General features: G+C 36.0%; 4 protein-coding genes and 1 long non-coding RNA gene across 7 annotated transcripts; 3 read left to right on the top strand and 2 right to left on the bottom strand.

Annotated features, from left to right (window-relative positions):
- Positions 1–713: 713 nt before the first annotated feature.
- Positions 714–1,980, bottom strand: LOC109188064. Its single transcript, XR_002055351.1, has 3 exons — positions 1,878–1,980; positions 1,167–1,311; positions 714–1,003 (listed from the first exon to the last, which is right to left on the bottom strand). It is a non-coding gene; the product is annotated as an uncharacterized LOC109188064 (long non-coding RNA).
- Positions 1,318–6,636, top strand: LOC109188062 (probable pectate lyase 5). Of its 2 annotated transcripts, none has more exons than XM_019338560.1 (5): positions 1,318–2,055; positions 2,473–3,178; positions 4,256–4,447; positions 5,024–5,230; positions 6,374–6,636. In XM_019338560.1, exons 1-5 carry the CDS (start codon positions 1,919–1,921, stop codon positions 6,605–6,607), a joined length of 1,476 nt encoding a protein of 491 aa, XP_019194105.1. In that variant the 5' UTR covers positions 1,318–1,918; the 3' UTR covers positions 6,608–6,636. The 2 variants fall into 2 exon arrangements, with proteins under 2 accessions (XP_019194105.1, XP_019194104.1); XM_019338559.1 differs by having other exon boundaries at positions 1,321–2,055; positions 5,024–5,229; positions 6,370–6,636.
- Positions 6,637–7,585: 949 nt separating this feature from the next.
- On the bottom strand, positions 7,586–9,993 carry LOC109188061 (serine/threonine protein phosphatase 2A 57 kDa regulatory subunit B' beta isoform-like). Its single transcript, XM_019338558.1, has 5 exons — positions 9,834–9,993; positions 8,435–9,743; positions 7,957–8,257; positions 7,861–7,924; positions 7,586–7,718 (listed from the first exon to the last, which is right to left on the bottom strand). The coding sequence occupies exons 2-4, from the start codon at positions 9,584–9,586 to the stop codon at positions 7,881–7,883; spliced, it is 1,497 nt and encodes a 498-aa protein (XP_019194103.1). The 5' UTR covers positions 9,587–9,743; positions 9,834–9,993; the 3' UTR covers positions 7,586–7,718; positions 7,861–7,880.
- Positions 9,994–10,410: 417 nt separating this feature from the next.
- On the top strand, positions 10,411–12,479 carry LOC109188063. 2 transcript variants are annotated; one of them, XM_019338562.1, is made up of 5 exons: positions 10,413–10,522; positions 11,507–11,751; positions 12,024–12,111; positions 12,223–12,289; positions 12,414–12,479. In XM_019338562.1, exons 2-5 carry the CDS (start codon positions 11,607–11,609, stop codon positions 12,465–12,467), a joined length of 354 nt encoding a protein of 117 aa, XP_019194107.1. In that variant the 5' UTR covers positions 10,413–10,522; positions 11,507–11,606; the 3' UTR covers positions 12,468–12,479. The 2 variants fall into 2 exon arrangements, with proteins under 2 accessions (XP_019194106.1, XP_019194107.1); XM_019338561.1 differs by having other exon boundaries at positions 10,411–10,522; positions 12,223–12,479.
- Positions 12,480–14,492: 2,013 nt separating this feature from the next.
- Positions 14,493–19,416, top strand: LOC109188060 (serine carboxypeptidase-like). The gene is made up of 9 exons (XM_019338557.1): positions 14,493–15,034; positions 15,581–15,752; positions 16,216–16,335; positions 17,377–17,520; positions 17,597–17,747; positions 17,943–18,031; positions 18,356–18,614; positions 18,688–18,821; positions 18,952–19,416. Exons 1-9 carry the CDS (start codon positions 14,721–14,723, stop codon positions 19,078–19,080), a joined length of 1,512 nt encoding a protein of 503 aa, XP_019194102.1. The 5' UTR covers positions 14,493–14,720; the 3' UTR covers positions 19,081–19,416.
- Positions 19,417–20,777: the final 1,361 nt, after the last annotated feature.

Raw genomic sequence — 20,777 nt, 5'->3', positions numbered from 1 at the left:
TCCACCATGACAGCTCCTAGTTGGGTGCTCAGGTTGACCATAACACGTGCCAACCACTTCTGTGATGACAGGAATAATAACGAAATATTTAACTTATTTATCCAGTGACGCTCGACTTAGGTGACTGATTTCCCAACAAGAATGATTATGGGCATATTATACCCAATGCTTGTGTCATCACACGAATAGAGTTGTTGTATAACATCCATCAATCTATCAATATCATATTATAAAAAAAAAAAATTGATTTTGAAAGAGTACAAACAAAAAATGCTTAGTTAGTTTAATTTTATTTAATTGGCATGGCATAAGTTCAAGTGTTACCGACATGCATAACATGAGAAACAGCAAATTCAACAACAAAAATGTTCTTACGTTACTACGTTAAGACAATTTGAAAATTGAAACAAGTTTTGGCTCTTTTATAAAATAATAATAATTAATAAATAAATAAATTAGGTGGTTATACAGCAAGATACTAATTTCAAATGACCAAACACGCTGTGCAAGTTGTTGAATTACTATTCTGCTATAGTATAGTAAACAACAAACTCCGATGCTATGTACTAGTTTGTAAATTACGTACACATAAAAGAGATTTATCCAAAAAAAAAAAAAAAAATTATATCAAAAAAATGTTGACAAAAATTAAATTTGTGACTTTTGATAAGAGAATTATGTTTCACATGCCTGGCTATTCATTTTCTGGGCATATTTTTATTTTTATTTTTTCAAATTGTAGGAGCCACACGCTTGACGCTTGCTTCATTAAAAATGGCAGTTTGTGATAATTAAAGTGGTTGACTGGTTGGTATTGAAGGCCAAAAAAATGACAAAGGTGCTATAATATTTTGCCTTAAGCCCTTAACTAATATTTTTTTATTTGGATAATGCTAGTATATATGCTACTATTTTATATTTCTTTAATACAAGTATACAACTTCATTTGCCAATCCCCAGACAGCACCAAACAAACCCTTATAATCTGCAAATTTCTCTTTACCTGTTAGAGCAGAGAACATAAGTTAATTGGTTTCAGTTATTCATAAGATGAGAGTGAAAAGAGGCAGTAGCCTTTGATGTCATTATGACTCAAAAAAGTTGCAAAACTAATCCTACTGCTAAGATTGGGTTTATATGTAACTTTTAAGATCTTTTAATTTTACCTTCTCCTCATCCATTGAAGCAAAAGTGAAAGCAAAAAAGAAAACTTTAACTCAAAGTATCAGAACCCAACCCTCCAGCTTTCTCCTTTCCAGCAAGAGAATCTTCAATCCCACAACAGCCAAACACACCATATATCTACCTCTCCTGTGAAATTTTAATGTAAGGATAATTTAACAGTACTAGACTAGTGTCATTAGAGAAGAAAGTGTGAACAGAGTTCATTGTATTGTCTGATTCAATGTTTGTGGCCAAAAGAAATATAAAAAACAAAAATTTGCCAGGAAGGGCTACTAATATTTTAGGATAAGAGCAGCCTTGATAAAAGAAAGGTGGAAGGTTGTCTTCCTATGTATTCACATTTGAGAATGGATTAACCCAGGATTCCTTGGGAAGAAAGCTAGGAATGTGAGTGTCTGAGAGAGGCTGCAAGGGAGAAGTGTAGAGACAACCATGGATGGAGACAACATAGCAGCCTTAGAAATCCAAAGTCTCTGTTCTTTCTTCTTGTTGAAACAACATGGTAGCCAAAGAAGATAGCAGAATGATTCTTTTTTCAATTTGATCATTTATAGAAAAGAGTATCACAATTTCCCAGATTTTGCAGCTTCCCCCAAAGTGTGCATTGAAGGGCAAGATATCTGGGTTCTTACCTCCATTTGGAGTTTCTTTTGAACAAGCAAGCAATAACAACAACTTACCAAATTATATACCTGTCCTTTAGTTTTTTACCATAGCATTTGCTCTTCCAAGGATGCTTCTTCCTGGCAGTGCCACCTGCATTTTCTTGTTCTGTCTTTTCTCTTTGACTCCTCTTATCAGTGCCACCCACAACCTCACCCTTCCCCATCAACACCCTTATCCTGAGGTGGTGGCTCAAGAAGTTCAAAGGTAAAACCTTCTCATCTCTTTCAAGATTGTGCTTCTGGGCAGGCTTTAAAGAATCCAGATTTTGCTCATTGTAAACATTTTTCAAAAATCTGAGCAGCTCTGTTTTCCTTCCAATGGCAGCTGAAAAGAACAGTTTTTGTTTGTTTCAAAGTGCTAATTTTCATACATTCTTCATTTGCTGTTTTCTTAAAACTGCAACTTTTCAAATTTGGGTCTACATTTCTTGACTTATTATAGCTTATTCCCCTTCCCCACTCTCCAAATTCCACAATGTTTTTGGTAAAAGAAAAGAAGTCAAAAACCCAATTTCTGAAAAAAGAAATCAACCTTGATTTCTCTGGTTGCATTGCATTTGTTAATTGCTATCCCCTGCCATTTCCTACGCATTTTCACAAACACCTGATGTGCTACCAACAGGAGAGTGAATGAATCAATCTCGCGAAGACTCCTGCTGCCAACGATTTCAAAAGACCAATGCCTCACCGGAAACCCTATCGACGACTGCTGGCAGTGCGACCCTAACTGGGGAAACAACCGCCAGAGGTTAGCGGACTGCGCCATCGGGTTCGGGCAAGCCGCAATGGGCGGCAAAGGCGGAATGATCTACGTGGTCTCCGACTCCTCCGACCAGGACGCCGTGAACCCCAAGCCGGGCACTCTCCGCCACGCCGTGATCCAAACGGAACCGCTCTGGATCATCTTCGCCGCCGACATGACCATCAAGCTCAAACACGAGCTCATCGTCAACAGCTACAAGACCATCGACGGCCGCGGCGCCAACGTCCAGGTCACCGGCAACGGCTGCATAACGCTCCAGTACGTCAGCAACGTAATCATCCACAACATCCACGTCTACAATTGCCTCCCCTCGGGGAATACTATCGTACGCTCGAGCCCAACGCACGCCGGGTGGAGAGGCAGATCGGACGGCGACGGGATATCCTTGTACGGCGCGAGGAACATCTGGATTGACCACTGCGCTTTGTCTCATTGTACCGACGGCTTAATTGATGCCATAATGGGGTCCACCGCCATCACCATCTCAAACAGCTATTTCTCCCACCATGATGAGGTCATGCTCCTCGGACACGAAGACGGATACATGCCGGACTCCGGCATGCAGGTTAGCGTCATTTACAACTTTACCCTTTTAAGTAATATTATCTTTTTCTCTTTTTCTTTTTGCAAAAATATCTTGATACGTTGCATGGTGTGCTCCAAATGTCACGCGCAATGGCGGCGGTTATTCTTTACGTGCATGGCACGTGCCTTACCAATCGGTATAATAACACTGCATACGTAAAGAACATTTTAATGCTACGTATAAATTTTTTAGACAAGTTTTATGATGTTGAAAATGTATGGTGTTTTGGTGTTTATTACTTATAACTTATAAGATAAGACATTGATACTTTCGTAAATAAAATAATTATTATTTATAAAAATATCACATTTACCTTTAAGTTAAGGAAAAGTTTGGTTTTGTTTATTCGATTATCAGTGTTTAATTGTTATAATCCCTAACTATTATATGCAAGTATAGGTTACCTCAAATATTATTTCAAATCATCATAATTTTGGCTCTTCTGTTAATAGTTTGAGAAAACTCTATTAAGATTAATAAAATATATGTATTGTCATGATTTTAAGAAATTACATGTTATTTAAATGTGTGAGTAGTACATGCTTTTTCACTTTTAGTATAATTTTTGTTATGATGGTTAGTAAAAGAGTCAAAATTACAATAATTTGAAATAATTAAAGGTGACATTTGCCTATCTATAATAGTTACCCGCTAAAAGGGACTAAATGCTAATAATAGAATAAATAAAATCACATTGTAAGTCAAGTACGATTAACTATAGAGTTCTTTGGCTATCTGATTATCATATGATAAGTATGTGGACATTAATCATTTAACCACATCTTTGCATGGTAAGCCCCATCGTCACGTCTCGAATCGAGTAGGAGCAGTGGCTGAACTCGGCCAACCTGACCGACGCCCAACATTATTTATTATAGTACACAATAAAAACACTGCTATTTTTATATTCTAATCCAACATAATTTGTGTTGACAAAATATCTCAGTCATAAAAAATATTACATTTTTATTAAATAAAATGTAACACGTATCACGTCACACATGATTTGAGCTAAAATATAATGTTGAAGGTGAGTAATTAGTTTTAGCGATGAAGGTGACAATTGCATTTAATCACTTTGGGGAAGGGTGTGTGCAAAGGATGCCAAGGTGCAGGAGAGGATATATACACGTGGTCAACAACGATTACACTGAATGGAAAATGTATGCTATCGGCGGTAGCGCTAACCCTACCATCAACAGCCAGGGCAACCGCTATATTGCGCCGCTTGATCCAAACGCCAAGGAGGTATTTTTTTTTTTTATTTTTTTTTTTTAAATTGCCACAATTTCTCTTTCAGTGATAATGGAAATAATTGGTCTAATAATGCATACTCCGTATGTATCTTTCAAATCCTCGTCAACTTAGCTGTTCTTAGAGCCATCGTTATATCATAAACCACCGTTCAACTTATTATATACACTTAGATGATTTACTTATGGTTCACATGTTGTTGGCTCAACCCATTTTGATTAATCAATGTTGTTGGCTCAATAATGTAACGTGGGGCATGGTTCTCTCTAAGAAATTAAAGTAAGAAGATTGAATTTAAATTTATTAGAGAAAATGGAAAGAAAATGATGGATCAACTTGGCTTAAGTGTTCCACTTCAATTATTAGACAGTATTTGTTTTCAATTATAATAAATTCTATAATCGACTAATAATACAATTTCAATTTGAAGTGTTACATTGCATCGTACTTTTGTTTTTACTTTGATTTGATTCGATTAACTATGTGTAACCTATACTGGTTTATCTCCGTGTGGTCATTTACCAACTATGGTCATTGTTGAGGTTCCATTAATGAATTTGTTTGGGACAGGTGACAAAGCGCGTGGACACAAATGAGGGGGAATGGAGTGATTGGAACTGGAGGACGGAGGGGGACATGATGGTAAACGGAGCCTACTTCGTGCCCTCTGGCAATGGTCTCAGCAACGAGTATGCCAAGGCCTCTAGCCTCGATCCCCAATCTTCCGTTCTTATTGACCAGCTCACCATGCATGCTGGAGTTTTTGGCGGTTCTAGGTATTGAAAAACTTATATATCGTTAATACACATCTTGCAATTTATTTCATATATTAAGATTATTTTTAAGGTAGAAACAAGAGCGGATTGAGATTCAATCATTGTCATAGTCATAGGGGTATCATAGTCTTCTTCGTTAGTGCATGTCTTCTTTCAACGAGGTCAGATCGCACGTTGCGCTCAATGGGCCTCTAGTATAGGCTCTTTGGACCGTTTGGTGCACTAACCAGAAATATCCGTTTGGTGCACTAACCAGAAATATATCATATAAACAATTGCTTAGTATAGTGTTTGAATAAACAATGATCATTAATTAATTACATGATAGTTTATGGCATTGTTTAAGGAGAGAGATGAGAGGTAGAGGAACAATGGAATAAGTATAAAGGTGTTATGTGGTACATAGAGCCATGTGAGTGCAGTGTACAGGCATAGAGAATCTAAGTTGACAGGCAGCCAAGTAGCCAACATCCTTGTAGGTAGAGTCGTAGTTTTGCCTCGTCTTTTAGACCCTTTTTTCCGGATTACCTTTTTGTGTTTCAAGGAAATTGTGTTTTTAATGCTCTTCACATCTTGTTCACAAAAGATAAAAAATTTTGTCTCAAGAACTTTTCATATTCTAGTCGGACACTATAGTTATTATGGTGACTTAACAGCTCATTAGGTGAAAGGATCAATGATTCATTAAGTGTGAGAATCAGTATTTGGTACCTACAAAGATTCACTTCACTAAAAAGAAAAACTCTCACAATATTTTTATCAGGCTTCAATCCTACGTCTTTTCTCACAATCTCCACCCAAAAACCAACTAAACTACTTGTGCTGGCCACATTTCCGTTATCTTCCCACAGGCATTAATGAATAAGTAGATCAGACCACTAGAAATCTTTGGTTGCCCTTACTTGATACCTCTTATCTTATCTTATCATAACAAAGAATCTTGGTATAAATTTGTGGAATAAGATCAAAGCCTTTTATCTTGACAACAAAACAACCTTGTAATAATGCATGGAGTAACAATAAGTAAATGTTTTGGATCGATAAATGATGTTATGGTGTCATCTAATTGAACTGCTTGTGTAGATAGAATTGTAAGTTAAGTTTGGCCTTAATTGATGTTAGTTTGCTATGACACTACAGGGGAGACAACAGCATTCCCATATCCTACGGTGGCGGGACCACCACCGGCGCAACCAGCAACAGCCATGCTAGGCCCACCGGCGGCGGTGATAGTGCAGACGACCCCTTCGGAATGATATTCGGGAACGCCGCTCCACCATCATCACCCCCTCCTATTGCAACCACCATTTTCTTCTTGTCTCTCTTAATTATTATTCCAAATTTGTACCTTAACATTGCCACCAACCAAGGTGGCTAATTATCATTACCATTATTATGTCTGCCATAGAAATATAATCAAGAAATTAAAAACAACAAATTATATCATTCAAGAAAGAATTGAACCAAATAAAAAAAAAAAAAAAAAGAAAATTTTAATCACTAACCACAGTCCCACTTATTTTTTTTGGTGACTAAGGAAACTCGCAATCATTATCTAACTATAACTATGTGCTTTTAAGTAAATCCAACTAGTGTGTAGTAGCCCATAACCCACAAACTAAGAGTGTGTATTGAGTAAAACTTAACTTCTGTGTAATAACCCACAACCTGCAAACCACATAAAAGAGATAAATCGCACTATAAAAACACTAAGTGACAAACTCGATCAAAAGAGTGTTGACAAGAATCAGACTATAATTATTAAATAGAAAGTTATGTTCCACCGACTTGGACATCCCGTTCCACCATTTTTATACATACTTGATTGGAATTAGGGGTTCATAGCTTGTAATTTAAGTAATCAAACAATTCTTCTAATTTTTTTTATTTTTTTTTTCTATTTTCCTTTCATCAGCAGTGGGATTTGTTGACCCTTTTGTCCATGATGTTGAGATAAAGTGACATTTTTGGATCATTACATCAATTTCAGAGCCTCTGTTAGGCTCTTCTTGAGCACACATCAATGTCACCTTTTAAATTCAACAAACAATCATACAATTTTGTTATCCTTCCGAATCTTATAATTGCGTCATTAACGTTGTGGGGTTGCTCCCATGTTGAGGAAAATTGAAAAACACTATTTAAAGAATCTTTTTCCTGTGCCGATATTTAAAAGTTTGAGTCTTATCTAAAACAAATTTTCTCAAACATGTGACTCTTATTAATTGAAAGATGTATTCTGTCTAACTAAACGTTTAAACTAATAGTGAGACGAGACCGTTACCGGAATATGAATATTCAGATGAAAAATTGAAAGTTAAAAACAAACAGTTTACTTGTGAAGGGAAGAATGGGATACAAGTAAAATTACCACTGTTGAGCTTCAACTGTATATAAAGCTATGGAGCTAAGTAAGAAGTAAAAAGTAGGACTGGATCTGTTTTCTCTTTTGAGAAAACTGGGTGGTTGATCATAAATTACAGCCAGCACTGTCATTATTGATGTTCACAAGTGTTAAAGAATAATGAATCTTGAAAGAAAGAAACAATATAATAGCAGTAGCAAAAATTGTTGAATTTTAATTTGTTTAGAAAAGAATGGTAAAATTAAATGATCAAACAATATCCATACCTCCTGCTTGCTGAATTAAGCTAGAAAGCAGAAACTTTTGAGCAATCCGGTTCGGTTTTAACCCCTGTGCAAGGATGATGTGATTCCAGTCTTAACCCCTCCTCGCTTTTGCAGCAGACTCTATTCTCTTCCATGTTTGCTTGCGCTGCTCTTCCACGGCTTCTGCACTGGCTTCTGTCTCCTCGAACTTCCTTTGACACTCCTCAAACAGCTCAGTGTCCATCTCCTGGAACATTCTTTGGACATTGGAAGTCAGCCCGTGAACCGCTTGGTTCCAGTGATCCTGCATGTTCCTTTCCAATGGTGTAAAGATGATGGGCAAAATAACATGTCGATACAGGGCAATTAATTCCACTATGTGTTCATTGTTCCATAAGAAAAGAGCACGTTCTGCAACCTGTCAAGTATAGATGAACCAAAAAGAATTTGTTAACAAGTACTGCAACCTACTAGCACCCACCATGACCTTTAGTCTGGCTCTGATACCAAATTGAAACATGTGCTCCATCAGCTTAAGCTAAGCTGATAGTTGGATTGCACATTAATGGTTATATACAAAAAAATTACATCAAACCTGGAAATTGGGGCTATTGAGGCTTCGACCAATTTGGACAAAAAGAGGAACCATGCAGCGCTGGAACTCAGCAGGATGTGTGCACTCCAAGATTTCTTCGAGTTCGCCAATAAAGAGAACTTCCTTTCCACAATTCGAAACAGGCCAGTACTTGAGCAGACCCTTGATGACAACACAAGAAAATCTATAGTCTTTCTCGACAAACAGTGAAGTGCAGTAAGACAAATGATGATGATAGTCAGTGACGCATTTGAGCTTGTGGAGAGGAATAAGGGCTCGAACGAGGAACAACTTATGCTCTTCTCTCATTGGCAACGCGAGCCCATTTATTATACTTCCAATAATCTCCAGCAGCTCCCCAATCCCATTATGCCTTTCTGTTTCAAATATGAACCTGTAGAGGATGTTGTTTATCGCCTTCCTTATAAACGGACGATGAACCATGAACTTCCCATATATACAGTGAAGAATAGACTTCAAATACTCTCGTTCCCTTAGATCCTCGGTTTCAAACAAATCAAGGAATTTGACAAGAAACGCGTGGTCGAGAAATCGCTTAGCAACCCTGGTGTCCATATCAGAAGACAAGACATATCTCAAAAGCAATTCATACACCAGCTGCATATGCGCCCATCCCGGGTCCAAGAACAAGTCATCTTCCTCAGGATCACCACTCTGCCCCCCAGTACACTCATACGAAGCAGGGGGCAAGCTCCTGAAAATGTTGATTGATATCATCTTCACCAAGTCTTCCTGCATTTGATCATTCATTTTACACGACCCCGTGTGAACTAGATCGATCAGCTCCGTCACTGTCTGCCGCTTGATCTCCTTCTCCCTGGCGTACTTCATCACGTCTATGAAATCGAAATGGACGCAGCAGATCTGGAGCTTCCGGACGAACAACGCGTGGCGTTCAGACGCCGGGACGTCCTTTAGCAACGGCAGGACCTCCACCACGCTTGGATCCGCCGGCGCGTTCGCCAAACACACCAGCTGCGGCACTTCGGAGACGCGTGAGGCGTGATGCGCCACCGCATCAGCGATGCGCGAGGCGTGATTAACCGTCACGTCCGGCGCCCCCGGGGCGGACGACACTGCCGCCTCTCCCGCATCGGTTTTCCCCTTTCTCCGTTTTATTATCTTAAACATAACTGATTATACCTAATTTCTCCGCCTCGATCACACCACCGCTATACCAAACGCCATAGCTTTCCTCTCTTTACGACTGCTCGTTAATTCAAAAACCCTAACGATAAACAATATCTACATAAACACAATCTTCACGAATCCAACACCACATTTTCCCCTATTATGCAAACCATGATAAATGAAATCAACACAAGTGAACAAAAATCAAATCAGAGATAAAAACCAACAAGTTGAGTACATACCATACCTGCATGAATTTCTTCCTTTTTCTCGGAAATGGGTAAGAGCGAGGAGACAGAGAAGAAGAGGGTACCTCCTATGGATCCAAAAAACAGAGAGATCCGAGAAGGGAGGAATGGAGTAGCAGCAGCCGCCATTTGCGCGGGTGTCTCACACAGACACTCTACTACTTACAAATGTAGCCTTACAATTATTTCTCCAAAATTGTTTTTTTTTTGTCCGACTCCATTAAAATGTAATCTGATCCTAAATTCAAGAATTATTATTCCCAATACCCTTTGTCTAATCAGTAACAAAAAATCAATATTCTGGTTCCAATGGGCAATCCATCGTTTCTTTTCCGACACTGCAATTGCAGAGAGCTCTGTCAAAACGAAAGCTGACATCATTTTTTTTCCTACCTGACAACGTGGGACCCAAATCCACGTCAGCAAGACGGGAAAGATTACAAACACACGATGCCAACGCACCACCGATCAATCGACCAACTAACGTCTATGATTTACGTGGGATTCGAGTATATGTTAGAATAGAACATCCCCTTTAATATAACACTGAACAGAAAAGACAATGAAAATGGTAATTTTGTTGAGTCAGATGCAAGAAATTCCCTCTCTTCCCTAAATATAAATACCCTCTTCATTCCACAGTTTTTATCTTCCTCTTTTCTTTCCTTCGTGGTGGGCATTCTGCAAGGTACAACTAACCTTTTTCCCTATATTTCTATTTTTACAGTATTTCTTTCTTGTAGGGTTCATATATGCCTTGACAATGTATGTCTTGTTGGTCTTTTAATGTTTTTGTTTTCATTCATTGGTTTGGTTTATGGCACCTGATGAGATTTAATGGGCACTCTCTGAATTGGGTTTCCATAATTGTTAAAAAGATTGAAGCTTTTGGGTAGCATGATTGTTGTGTATGTTGTACTGGAGGGGGTAATTTAGTACATGTGTCTTGTTTAGGGTTTGCACATAAATATAAATATGATGCTTGTTTGAACCAGTAAATCTTGTCTTATTTACTTTCTACCATTATTTTCGACTTCTGTTCTCGTTTATCTCAATAATAATAATAATAATCTTTCATTTTTTGTTGTTTGAAGTTCAAAAGAGTAATCTTTAAGGTGGTGAATTGAAAAGAGCTGCATTTGCTTGCATATTGGAAGGCTGCATTATACTGTAGTTTTAGATATGCAAGAGTCAAAATGTGGTTGTTCCATTACTCCATTGTGTGTAGAATGGTTGGGTGGATTAATGAACAAAGGTAGATACTATATAGTGACAGTGTAGTTCTATTTAGGAAAGGCGAAAAGAGAAATTCATTTAATCATCTTCATATTCCCGTGTTATAACCTGAATTCAAACATGTAAGTCTTAGGATTGATGAATTAGCCCATCGAATGCTGAAAGTTACCCGGTTAGATACTGTTTTGGTATAGCCCTGCAGTGGGGGGATGATCGAGTCTTGATAAATTGATTGTCTGATCTAAAGCATAAAACGGCAGTGTATGTATTCCATTCTTTACGGTAACAATAAAACTTTGGCTCATTTAAGATGTGGCGAGGGAAAAATGGATGGTTTTGTTTTTCACTGAGGGAATAAAACACGGAGTAATAGAGTTAATGCTATTGGTTTTGCATTCTGTCCATCTGTGTCCAAACACAATTGTTTTTATTTCAGGGATTTGCTACAATCTTTGTTGACCATGACTTATAATCCAAATTGAGGGGCACTGTTTTATAAGAATTTGTCAAAATTTACTCTTGCATTGCATAAGGTAATGATCGTCGACTCAATATCCATGGAAAGAGATACTGGAATGTCCCATTCCAATGAGAAGCGGCTTCTGGAAGGGTTCAAAACTGTTAGAGAAACTAAAACGCATTCAGGGAATGGTCCAAATGCTCCGATACTTATTAATCATGGTGAGTCTTTGCCTGTTTCTTCTGATCAGAAATTAGGGAACAAGGTCTGTCACGGATTGAATCTTACTAACCGAGGCAATAAACAATGCTGTTGGGCAATTTCTGTTGGTTCTGTCTTCTAATTATCCTCAGATCAATGGGGAAAATTAGGCAATTGATTATATCTTAATGTTGGCAACTGGAAACCAAATATTGTACACACAAACATGCAGTTGCAGACAAAAAGGAACATTTTTTTAGCGGTTAATAAATTATGTTTATACGTTTCCCAGCTGCCATTGCATGGCAGGAATGCAGAAGCAGATGGACCGGGGGTACATCACAGAGGTCAAAAATGGCGCTGGACGAACCAATCATAAGGTAAAACTTCCTTTTCACTATAGCATTCTAAAGCATGACATCTTTGGACTTCTTTTATAGTACGTTTTGTTTTACTACTGAACAACTTATTTTACGACGTTTTGTGTGCAGTTGGTCAATGACATATGAAGAGTTGTTGTCAACTAACGAACCTTTTGCCAAGCAAATTCCCTTGCGCGTAAGAATTCAAGAAAACATCTCTCTGTTAGTGCTCGTGTTAAAGATGTTCCTTCCCCTTGTGTCTTCTTGGCTGCAGGAATGGTTTGTTGAGGTTAAATTGGAATGGTTTCTGGATTTTACAGGAGATGGTAGACTTCTTGGTTGATATTTGGCACGACGAGGGACTTTTCGACTAGGTAACATTTGATCAACTGATTTAAGGATAGCATATTGTCGAGACGGATGTTCTTATTGTTGCTGCAGGCCAATGAGCATATACAGATTTGACACTATAACTCTGGCAAACAAGCTGGCTGCCTGACTCAAATTGCTGTAACTCTGATGTTTTTGATGAGACATTTCTCATCTTTCAGAATGTAATTAGCAAACCTACAGACCATCAGACCACATTACTTTTGTTGTACAAATATTGTTGTCACTTGTTAAGTTGTGACAAAAGAAATATTTATTAAAAGAAAAACATCGCAATTGTTGTCTCTCAATTAATTCTCATTGACTTCTACTACATGAACTTCTAAATCTTACTTCTAAAATTTTACTCCATGATGTGACACTGCGGCAGGCACTAATAACGTGTTTAAATTTCTTTTTTTTTTCTATATATAAATATATTACTCCCTCCGTCTCATTTTATATGTTTGGTTTGATTAACGAGGCTTGATTGAAGTTATTTTTAATTCAAATTTTCATAATATTAAGTTTAGTATTAGTATACAAAATTTTTATATTCAAAACTATACTAAAATAATATGAACTAATTTCACTTTTGGTCCCACGACTTTTGAGTTCGTATCACTTTTGGTGCACAACTTTAAATTTTTTCGATTTTGGTGCCTAACTTTGTTATTTGTATCAGTTTTGGTCCTTCCAGTCAAATTGACGGTAAAATATTTCCGGATTTTATATTTTAGGGGCGAAATCGTCATACCATGGAAAGATCTTCAATATTTAAACAAAAGAAAAATCATATTAAGAGGAAAAGAAGAGTTTGCCAATGGTCGAAACTATAAATCCCATAAATTTGTCTGGTTTCTGTCCGTCTTCCCCATTATTCTCATCGATCAAACACCTATAGATATGATTTTACAGTGATTTTATTTAGATATTGAAAATGTTTCCTTGGGATGACAATTTTACCCTAAAAATATAAAATCTAACAACATTTCGCTGTCAATTTGGCCGAATGGACCAAAACTAATAAAAATAACAAAGTTAAGCACCAAAATTAAAAAATTTTAAAGTTGTGCACCAAAAGTGATAGAACATTAAAAGTCGTGGGACCAAAAGTGAAATTAATTCAAAATAATATTAAACACAAAAAATCAAATTTAAAAATAAGTTAAAAATACTAAAGAAAATAAACAAAAAAGAAAGAGTTTGATTTGACCAATGAATAGTAAATAGAACAGATAAAATGGGTCAGATGAAGTATTATTTAGTAACATCACGGGTCAAAATAACTTTGTAGTTTGCAAAATATAACACAAAAGATATAATATTAATAAAAATTTGACTCGTAACCTTCTCCACTCACCTGGTTACTATTTTTACTATTTATAAGGGTTATTTTAATGGTAAGTTGTTAACCTTAATAAATTTATATATAATTAACTATCATGAACTTTATAAATATATAATATAAAGGTATAAAATAAATAAAATATTAATAATAATATTATTATATTTGAGCATGATTTACTTATAGGTCACACTTGTGTGAGACGAATCGGGTTGAGTCATGTCAGTATACAAATGTAATACGTATACTAGCAAATGTAATACTAATTATGAATAAAGTGTTTTTATTTATAAGAAAACGTAATACATAATTTTGAAGATAAATGTAATACTTTTACATTTTGATTAAAATTATTATTATTCTGTACTTTTTTGATAAAAGTATTATATTTTATTTTATAAGTAAATAAAGAGAAATATAATATTTTTGATAAAAAAATATATAAAAGTATTACATTTGTCCTTAAAAGTATCCTAATTAGTATTGCATTACTAATTGCTAATATAAATATTGCATTTCATCTTCATCAAACATATTTCAAGAATAAAAATATGTGAGACCTCATACAAGTTTTTGCTATACTTTGCATTAGTTATATAGACTAATAGACTAGTAGCTAAATAAAGTGAAATAAAGTGAGATAGTATAATATGCCTTCCTTCCCGCCTAAGACTAACGAAATCAAAACGTCCACTTTTCATCCATACCATCATCACTTGCACATTCCTTCTCCGCTACTTTCGTCCCCATCTCTCCATCTCTCCTAAGCAAAATATCTCTCTGTTTAAGTTCATACGTGTGAGAGTATACATCTCTGCGTACAATTAACTATATGCAGAGCCGTGCGGTGATCGATCTTCAGCTGTTTTAACTCTCTGTCTGGTTGTGATCTGTGAATCGATCTGCTGAAATGGAGAGGTCGATCGTTGTATCTCTTCTCGTATTGCTATTCGTTCTCTCGCCTTCATCTTGTTTGGGGGATTTATTCCCTTCGAATTCGAGGTTTGCGTCCGCGCAGGCGGAGAAGCTGATCAGAGAGCTGAATTTGTTCCCCAAGGAGTCCGTCAACATCGTCCCACGGGGCTCGCTTTCTGCAGCCGAGCAGGGGCCCAAGCTCGTGGAGAAGCTGTTCAAGTTCCCCAACCTCGCCGATCCTACCGTCTCCGTTGAGGATTTAGGTCACCATGCCGGCTACTTTAAGATCCAACACTCTTATGCTGCTAGGTATGTAGTTTTTTTTTTTTTTTTTTTTTTTTTTTTTTTTTTTTTTTATGGTGAACTTACTAAATTCTTTTGACATTATTGAACGTTCAGCCCCGAGGATTTTAATTTTGGTACATTGTATAATTGCTCGGTTTTGATCCATTATCAAGTGAAACACTGCTGTTCTTCGTTCGTGATGAATCACTTTGTGTTGAACGCATGATTAGCTGCTCTAATAGAGTGTAGGTTCCTGAAGTGACTATGTAAGGATTATACTGCATGTGGAGATTCTATACGGACTAAGCAGAAAGACGGTTGATAATTTTGGCACCATTTATCACTCCATCAGTGTTCCTTAAATGTTTTTCATACTCTAGTAGTTTACACTGAAAATTCATGGCTGTAGCATTAAAATTATGACTACAATGGATTGCATATTTGAGGTTAACATATCCACAAATTTCATCCAATTCATGCCTTACTGTGCCTAGCTTATTTATTTTTTCCTAGTCTCCACAACTTCCAAAGGTTTCCTTTGCCTAGACTGAACTGTGATTCTGTATGTAGGATGTTCTACTTTTTCTTTGAATCACGCCGCGGTAAAAAGGATGACCCTGTTGTTATCTGGTTAACGGGAGGTCCAGGCTGCAGTAGTGAGTTGGCACTTTTCTTTGAGAATGGACCTTTCAAAATTGCAAATAACCTGTCACTAGAATGGAATAAGTATGGATGGGATAAGGTACTTTGATGATTTTGCAAATCAGCTTTTGGTTTGATGCAATATGTTGAAGTTAGTATTGCATGGTAGAAGGGCATGATGAATAAAGTTTTAAATTTTTGTTAACATCCTCTTTTTCACTACAGACTTGACTGAGTGCTTTTACTAAGGATTTATATTGTTCCAATAATTATAATTTGGAATTTGAGTTTTTGACAATAGAATTCATATGAGGTGTGTACATGTAGAGGTTCTTGTATGATGCATGTATGTGAATATATAATTTCTACGTAGTTGAGCAATGTCAATGGCTTAATGCTGGAGTTTCTCCACTAAGCTGTGTCTTGTCTATTTCAAATTGTGTTTACTGGATTCTTTGTTATGTAACTTTTAGTTACTATAAGTCCTTTTTGTTAATTTTACATTATATATGATGAATCTTTTCTAATAGGGATGCAATAGATTTGACATGTTTAACCTGCAGGTCTCTAATCTTTTGTATGTTGACCAACCTATTGGGACTGGCTTCAGTTACAGCTCTGACAAACGTGATATTCGTCACAATGAAGAAGGCGTTAGCAATGATTTATACGACTTTTTGCAGGTTAATTTTGTCACTTGCTTAAATCGACTTTTCAAGTGAATATGGAAATTGTTTCCTGCTTGTGCTTTTGTTTCTCTAATTTAAAATAAGTCATAGATAGGTTATTTGGCTGTAATCTTTGTGTGTTTAACTGTTACGTTAAACAAAGTTTCTTACAAAAGTAAGGGGAATTATCTTTAACACTTCAGTGCTTTTTGCTCGCTACATTTCCATTTACTATCATGTCTTATGCATGGTAGATTGTAAGATAACTCTTTTTTTTTTTTTTTCTTTTTCTTCTTAGTTTTATTAACTTGTGTTTTGAGGTCCCAACTCGATAAATATTAAAGGCAGACCTTAGTCATATTGATGGGGTAATGGAGTGTCATTATTCGCCATCTTCTATCATGACAAGTACCAGTGTACCCCTGACCAGTATTATCCCTTTCTTTCCACATTGAGTGGATTAGGAGGTTGACAATTGTAAGCAGCAGAAGTACATAATGTGATTAAAAAATGATATTTAGATCCTCTAGTATAAGAAATAGACTAAAATTAGAGTTTTTTTTTTAAAAGTAAAAATTGTAATATTGCCTGTCCTCTGCTGCATTGTATCTGTTTCTAGGCAATCACATTCTTTAGTGACTGGATTTTCTCTTTCTTTGACAATATCTAGCATGCTATTCAATTTAAGCTGAGACACATGGCTAAGGTCACTACTTTAGTAGAGGCATTACGCTCGAACTTCAGCATTTCCTATGTTAATATACAACATTAGTTGAGTGGGATGACATTTAATTTGTAACTTGTTATCTCTCAGATGATTTGCATATGATAATTTCTTTAGGGAGTAGTGCATCATGCCTTCATCTGTTATAGATGAAAGGGATTGGTTTATGGTGTTTGCCCTAAATTTGAGATCAGTGTGATTTTATCCTCTTTTTTTCTAGTTTAATTTTTTGAAGGTATAGAGAAATCTTTCAAAGTTATATGTGAAAGTAACAGAATGCATACATGCTTATTTCTGCTTATAAACAACTTATTAATATATTAATGTTTTAGGCTTTCTTTACAAAACATCCTGAGTATGCAAAGAATGACTTTTACATTACTGGAGAATCATATGCTGGGCACTACATTCCCGCATTTGCTGCAAGGATACACAAGGGAAACAAAGCCAATGAAGGGATTCATGTAAACCTCAAGGTAATGTATTTTAGAAACTATTTACAGCTGTTGCTCTTATTCTTATTCTCCCTCTAACTTGAAAGTGATTGAAAAGGGATTTGCGATTGGTAATGGGCTCACAGATCCAGCAATTCAATATAGAGCTTACCCTGATTATGCATTTGACATGGGAATAATTTCTGAGTCTGATTGGCAGAGCATCAACAAGGTGGTCCCACTGTGTGAGGCTGCAATAAAACTATGTGGTAACAGATATTTTTCCTTTCTTTTCTCAGGTTCCTTGTATGGGAAAAATAGGTTGTTTTTTTTTTGGGGGGGTGGGGGGTCTCAAGTTTCCGTATAAAATAGCTTCCGTGTTTTCGAATTGTCTGAGGCATAAACACATTCCCTTGTATTATTCCTGTTTTCCTCCTGAATGTTCTCTTTTTTAAATGATTCAGGAACTGATGGGACTATTACTTGTGTGGCATCCTACGTAGTTTGCAATGGCTTATTTAATGCTATTATCACACGTGCTGGTAATATCAATGTAAGGAAATCATTACGTCCTCTTTGATATATTGTTATTCCATCCACACTGTAAGTGGTGGCTTTCACAATATATAATCTATAATCATCAAACTAGTTGTCAAGGGAAATGCTAAAAGCCCATATAACATAGAGAGGTTATACCAGATAGTTTAGACTTTCTCTGTTGAAGATCAGAATATCATGTACTGTATAAAGTTGTTAGCATAAGTAGACTGGTCCGAAGGCTCAAGCTTCCTTTTCTGGTTTTGACCAAATAAGAGAAGTCATGTTTGAATACTTGTTGGGATACATCATGGTTGACCTGAACAATTGATATTTGCAGTACTATGACATCAGAAAGAAGTGTGAGGGGCATCTCTGCTATGACTTCTCAAGCATGGAACATATGCTCAATGAGAACTCTGTCAAAACAGCTCTAGGAGTTGATGATATAGATTTTGTCTCGTGTAGTACTACTGTTTACCAGGCTATGCTTGTTGACTGGATGAGAAATCTTGAAGTGGGCATCCCTGCTTTGCTTGAGGATGGAATAAGGTTGCTTGTTTATGCTGGAGAGTATGATCTTATTTGCAACTGGCTTGGTATGGCATTTTACATTATTTTTCCTCCAAACCTGTAGTTTTATTGGAAACTAATTTCATTTAAATTGAGCAGGTAATTCGAGATGGGTTCATGCCATGAAATGGTCTGGTCAGAAAGAGTTTGTAGCATCTTCTGAAGTACCTTTTGAAGTTGATGGCTCAGAAGCAGGATTATTAAAAAGCCATGGACCTCTCAGTTTCCTCAAGGTCTCATTCTTTTCCTTCTTTGACTCCAATGCCCCTTTTCCTTTGATACATTTTCAATTTGTAACAGCGAATTGTTGTCAGTCGAGCTAACAATGCAATTTCTTGCCCTGGTTTTATTAATTATGAACAGGTCCATGATGCTGGACACATGGTTCCCATGGACCAGCCGAAAGCTGCACTCAACATGCTGGAGAGGTGGACTGCAGGTTCGCTTTCTGGGAGAATGGCTGAGCCTCAAAATTTGATCTCTTCAATGTAATCTGTAAAGAGTTTCTTGAATTTCATGAATAGAGTGTAGATGTCAAATAAATAATCTTAAGCTGTCGTGTTTAATATTGAAACGAACTGCACCTAGGTCCTCTGATCAACAGACTACAGACTACTGATTGGCTCCAACTATAATTACAATCGTTATACCCTGCACCACGGCGCGCGCAGCACTGTGCGTCTCGTGCCTCTCAAAACGACGTCGTTTTGAGAGGTGCGGAAGGTGATTGATGTGATTATTTGTATTTATCTATATCGTTATATGTATTTGTTTATACAATTATGTGTATTTTTTATAGGGAAAATGACACTTTTTCCCCCTAAGTTATATACTTATAGCACTTTTTCCTCCTCAATTATTTATGTAAGCATATTAGCCCCCTCAATTATTTTAAAAGTGGTGGTTTTTCCCCCTGATATATTAAATTGACATTTCTACCCTTAAAGTAAATATTTTATTTATTTTACTTCTCCAACAAATTATTGTGTATATGTAGCAATGACCACGGTTCGGTTCGAACTGAACCGGACACTATAGCAATCGAATTAAAAGTTTTCGGTTATGATTCAGATCTAGAATCCAATATTTAGATTTCAATTTATTAAATTTATGAACCAAAAAAACTGGATCATGAACTGTGAACCGGCGGTTTCGAATCCGGTTTGTGATTTTGAACCGTCTTTATTTTAAATTTTATTTTATTTTTTATTTTAAAATAGTCTAAATTCAACAATAAATGTATTTTATTTTTTCAGTTCGGAACATGAACCGACCATTTCGATTTGTGATTTTAATAAACTCTAAATATCGCGTTTTGATTCTAAATTGTAATTGGAATATTTTGATTTGGTTGCTATAATATCTGTTTGGTTTGAACCAAATTATAGTAATAATTTGTTGGAGAAGAAAAATAAATGAAATATTTATTTTAAATATTTATTTTAAGGGTGAATATGTCCATTTAACATTTTAGGGGGGAAAAGAGCCACTTAAATAATTCAGGGGGAAAAAGTGCTATAAGTATATAACTCAGAGGGAAAAAGTGTCATTTTCCCTTTTTTATACAGTTATATTTGTTTATTTATACAATTATATATATATATTTTTTATATAATTATGTAAAACGACGTCGTTTTGCATCACGATATAAATTGCCCTATAATTATGTTTGGTGTTGCCTTTTGTACCCAGTCTATGTACTATTCGGTTTCCCAACATTGTCTCTATTCAGATATCAACTTTTCTCTTTCGCTTGAATTACTTGTTGAGGAATTATAAGAGAAATGGTTATCAATTTTTGTAATAATATTATTAATGGAAGTTTTTAAGTATTAAAAGTGACATTAGCATTCCAACTGTTCCTCTTTTAACTAATCTAAATTAAATATAATTATATTACACAGAAGAATAAATTACTTGAAAATAATCAATTCATTTTATCTAGTAGATAAAAAGTTTCATTTAAAACTTATTTCAAGTAGTAAGCTAATATTTAATCACTTTCACACTTTTAGTGACTAGGTAGACTTCAATCTTTGTCATAAAGTCGCAAATATTTATTAGAGTTTGAATTTGGAATGGAATTTGCCATCGGAAATCAAAAGAAAAAGACCTGTAAGGCCAGAACTCCAGAAACCCAATTGTTATACTATGGACCAGAGATTCATATTGTATTGTGAATTCGATTC

The sequence above is a fragment of the Ipomoea nil genome, unplaced genomic scaffold (genome assembly GCF_001879475.1).
Source record: "Ipomoea nil cultivar Tokyo-kokei standard unplaced genomic scaffold, Asagao_1.1 scaffold1421, whole genome shotgun sequence".
Lineage (NCBI taxonomy): Eukaryota > Viridiplantae > Streptophyta > Magnoliopsida > Solanales > Convolvulaceae > Ipomoea > Ipomoea nil.
This window is presented reverse-complemented; position numbering and strand designations above follow the sequence as displayed.

Coding starts and splice junctions, on each gene's coding strand:
- LOC109188062 (XM_019338559.1), top strand. CDS start 1,919: ATGCTTCTTCCTGGCAGTGCCACCTGCATTTTCTTGTTCTGTCTTTTC. Junction 2,056..2,472: donor GTGGCTCAAGAAGTTCAAAG/GTAAAACCTTCT, acceptor TGCTACCAACAG/GAGAGTGAATGAATCAATCT. Junction 5,230..6,369: donor GGAGTTTTTGGCGGTTCTAG/GTATTGAAAAAC, acceptor ATGACACTACAG/GGGAGACAACAGCATTCCCA.
- LOC109188061 (XM_019338558.1), bottom strand. CDS start 9,586: ATGTTTAAGATAATAAAACGGAGAAAGGGGAAAACCGATGCGGGAGAG. Junction 8,258..8,434: donor TCAATAGCCCCAATTTCCAG/GTTTGATGTAAT, acceptor TATACTTGACAG/GTTGCAGAACGTGCTCTTTT. Junction 7,925..7,956: donor TGCTGCAAAAGCGAGGAGGG/GTTAAGACTGGA, acceptor ATCCTTGCACAG/GGGTTAAAACCGAACCGGAT.
- LOC109188063 (XM_019338561.1), top strand. CDS start 11,607: ATGATCGTCGACTCAATATCCATGGAAAGAGATACTGGAATGTCCCAT. Junction 11,752..12,023: donor TCCGATACTTATTAATCATG/GTGAGTCTTTGC, acceptor TACGTTTCCCAG/CTGCCATTGCATGGCAGGAA. Junction 12,112..12,222: donor CTGGACGAACCAATCATAAG/GTAAAACTTCCT, acceptor TTTTGTGTGCAG/TTGGTCAATGACATATGAAG.
- LOC109188060 (XM_019338557.1), top strand. CDS start 14,721: ATGGAGAGGTCGATCGTTGTATCTCTTCTCGTATTGCTATTCGTTCTC. Junction 15,753..16,215: donor ATAAGTATGGATGGGATAAG/GTACTTTGATGA, acceptor TTTAACCTGCAG/GTCTCTAATCTTTTGTATGT. Junction 17,521..17,596: donor GGATTCATGTAAACCTCAAG/GTAATGTATTTT, acceptor GTGATTGAAAAG/GGATTTGCGATTGGTAATGG.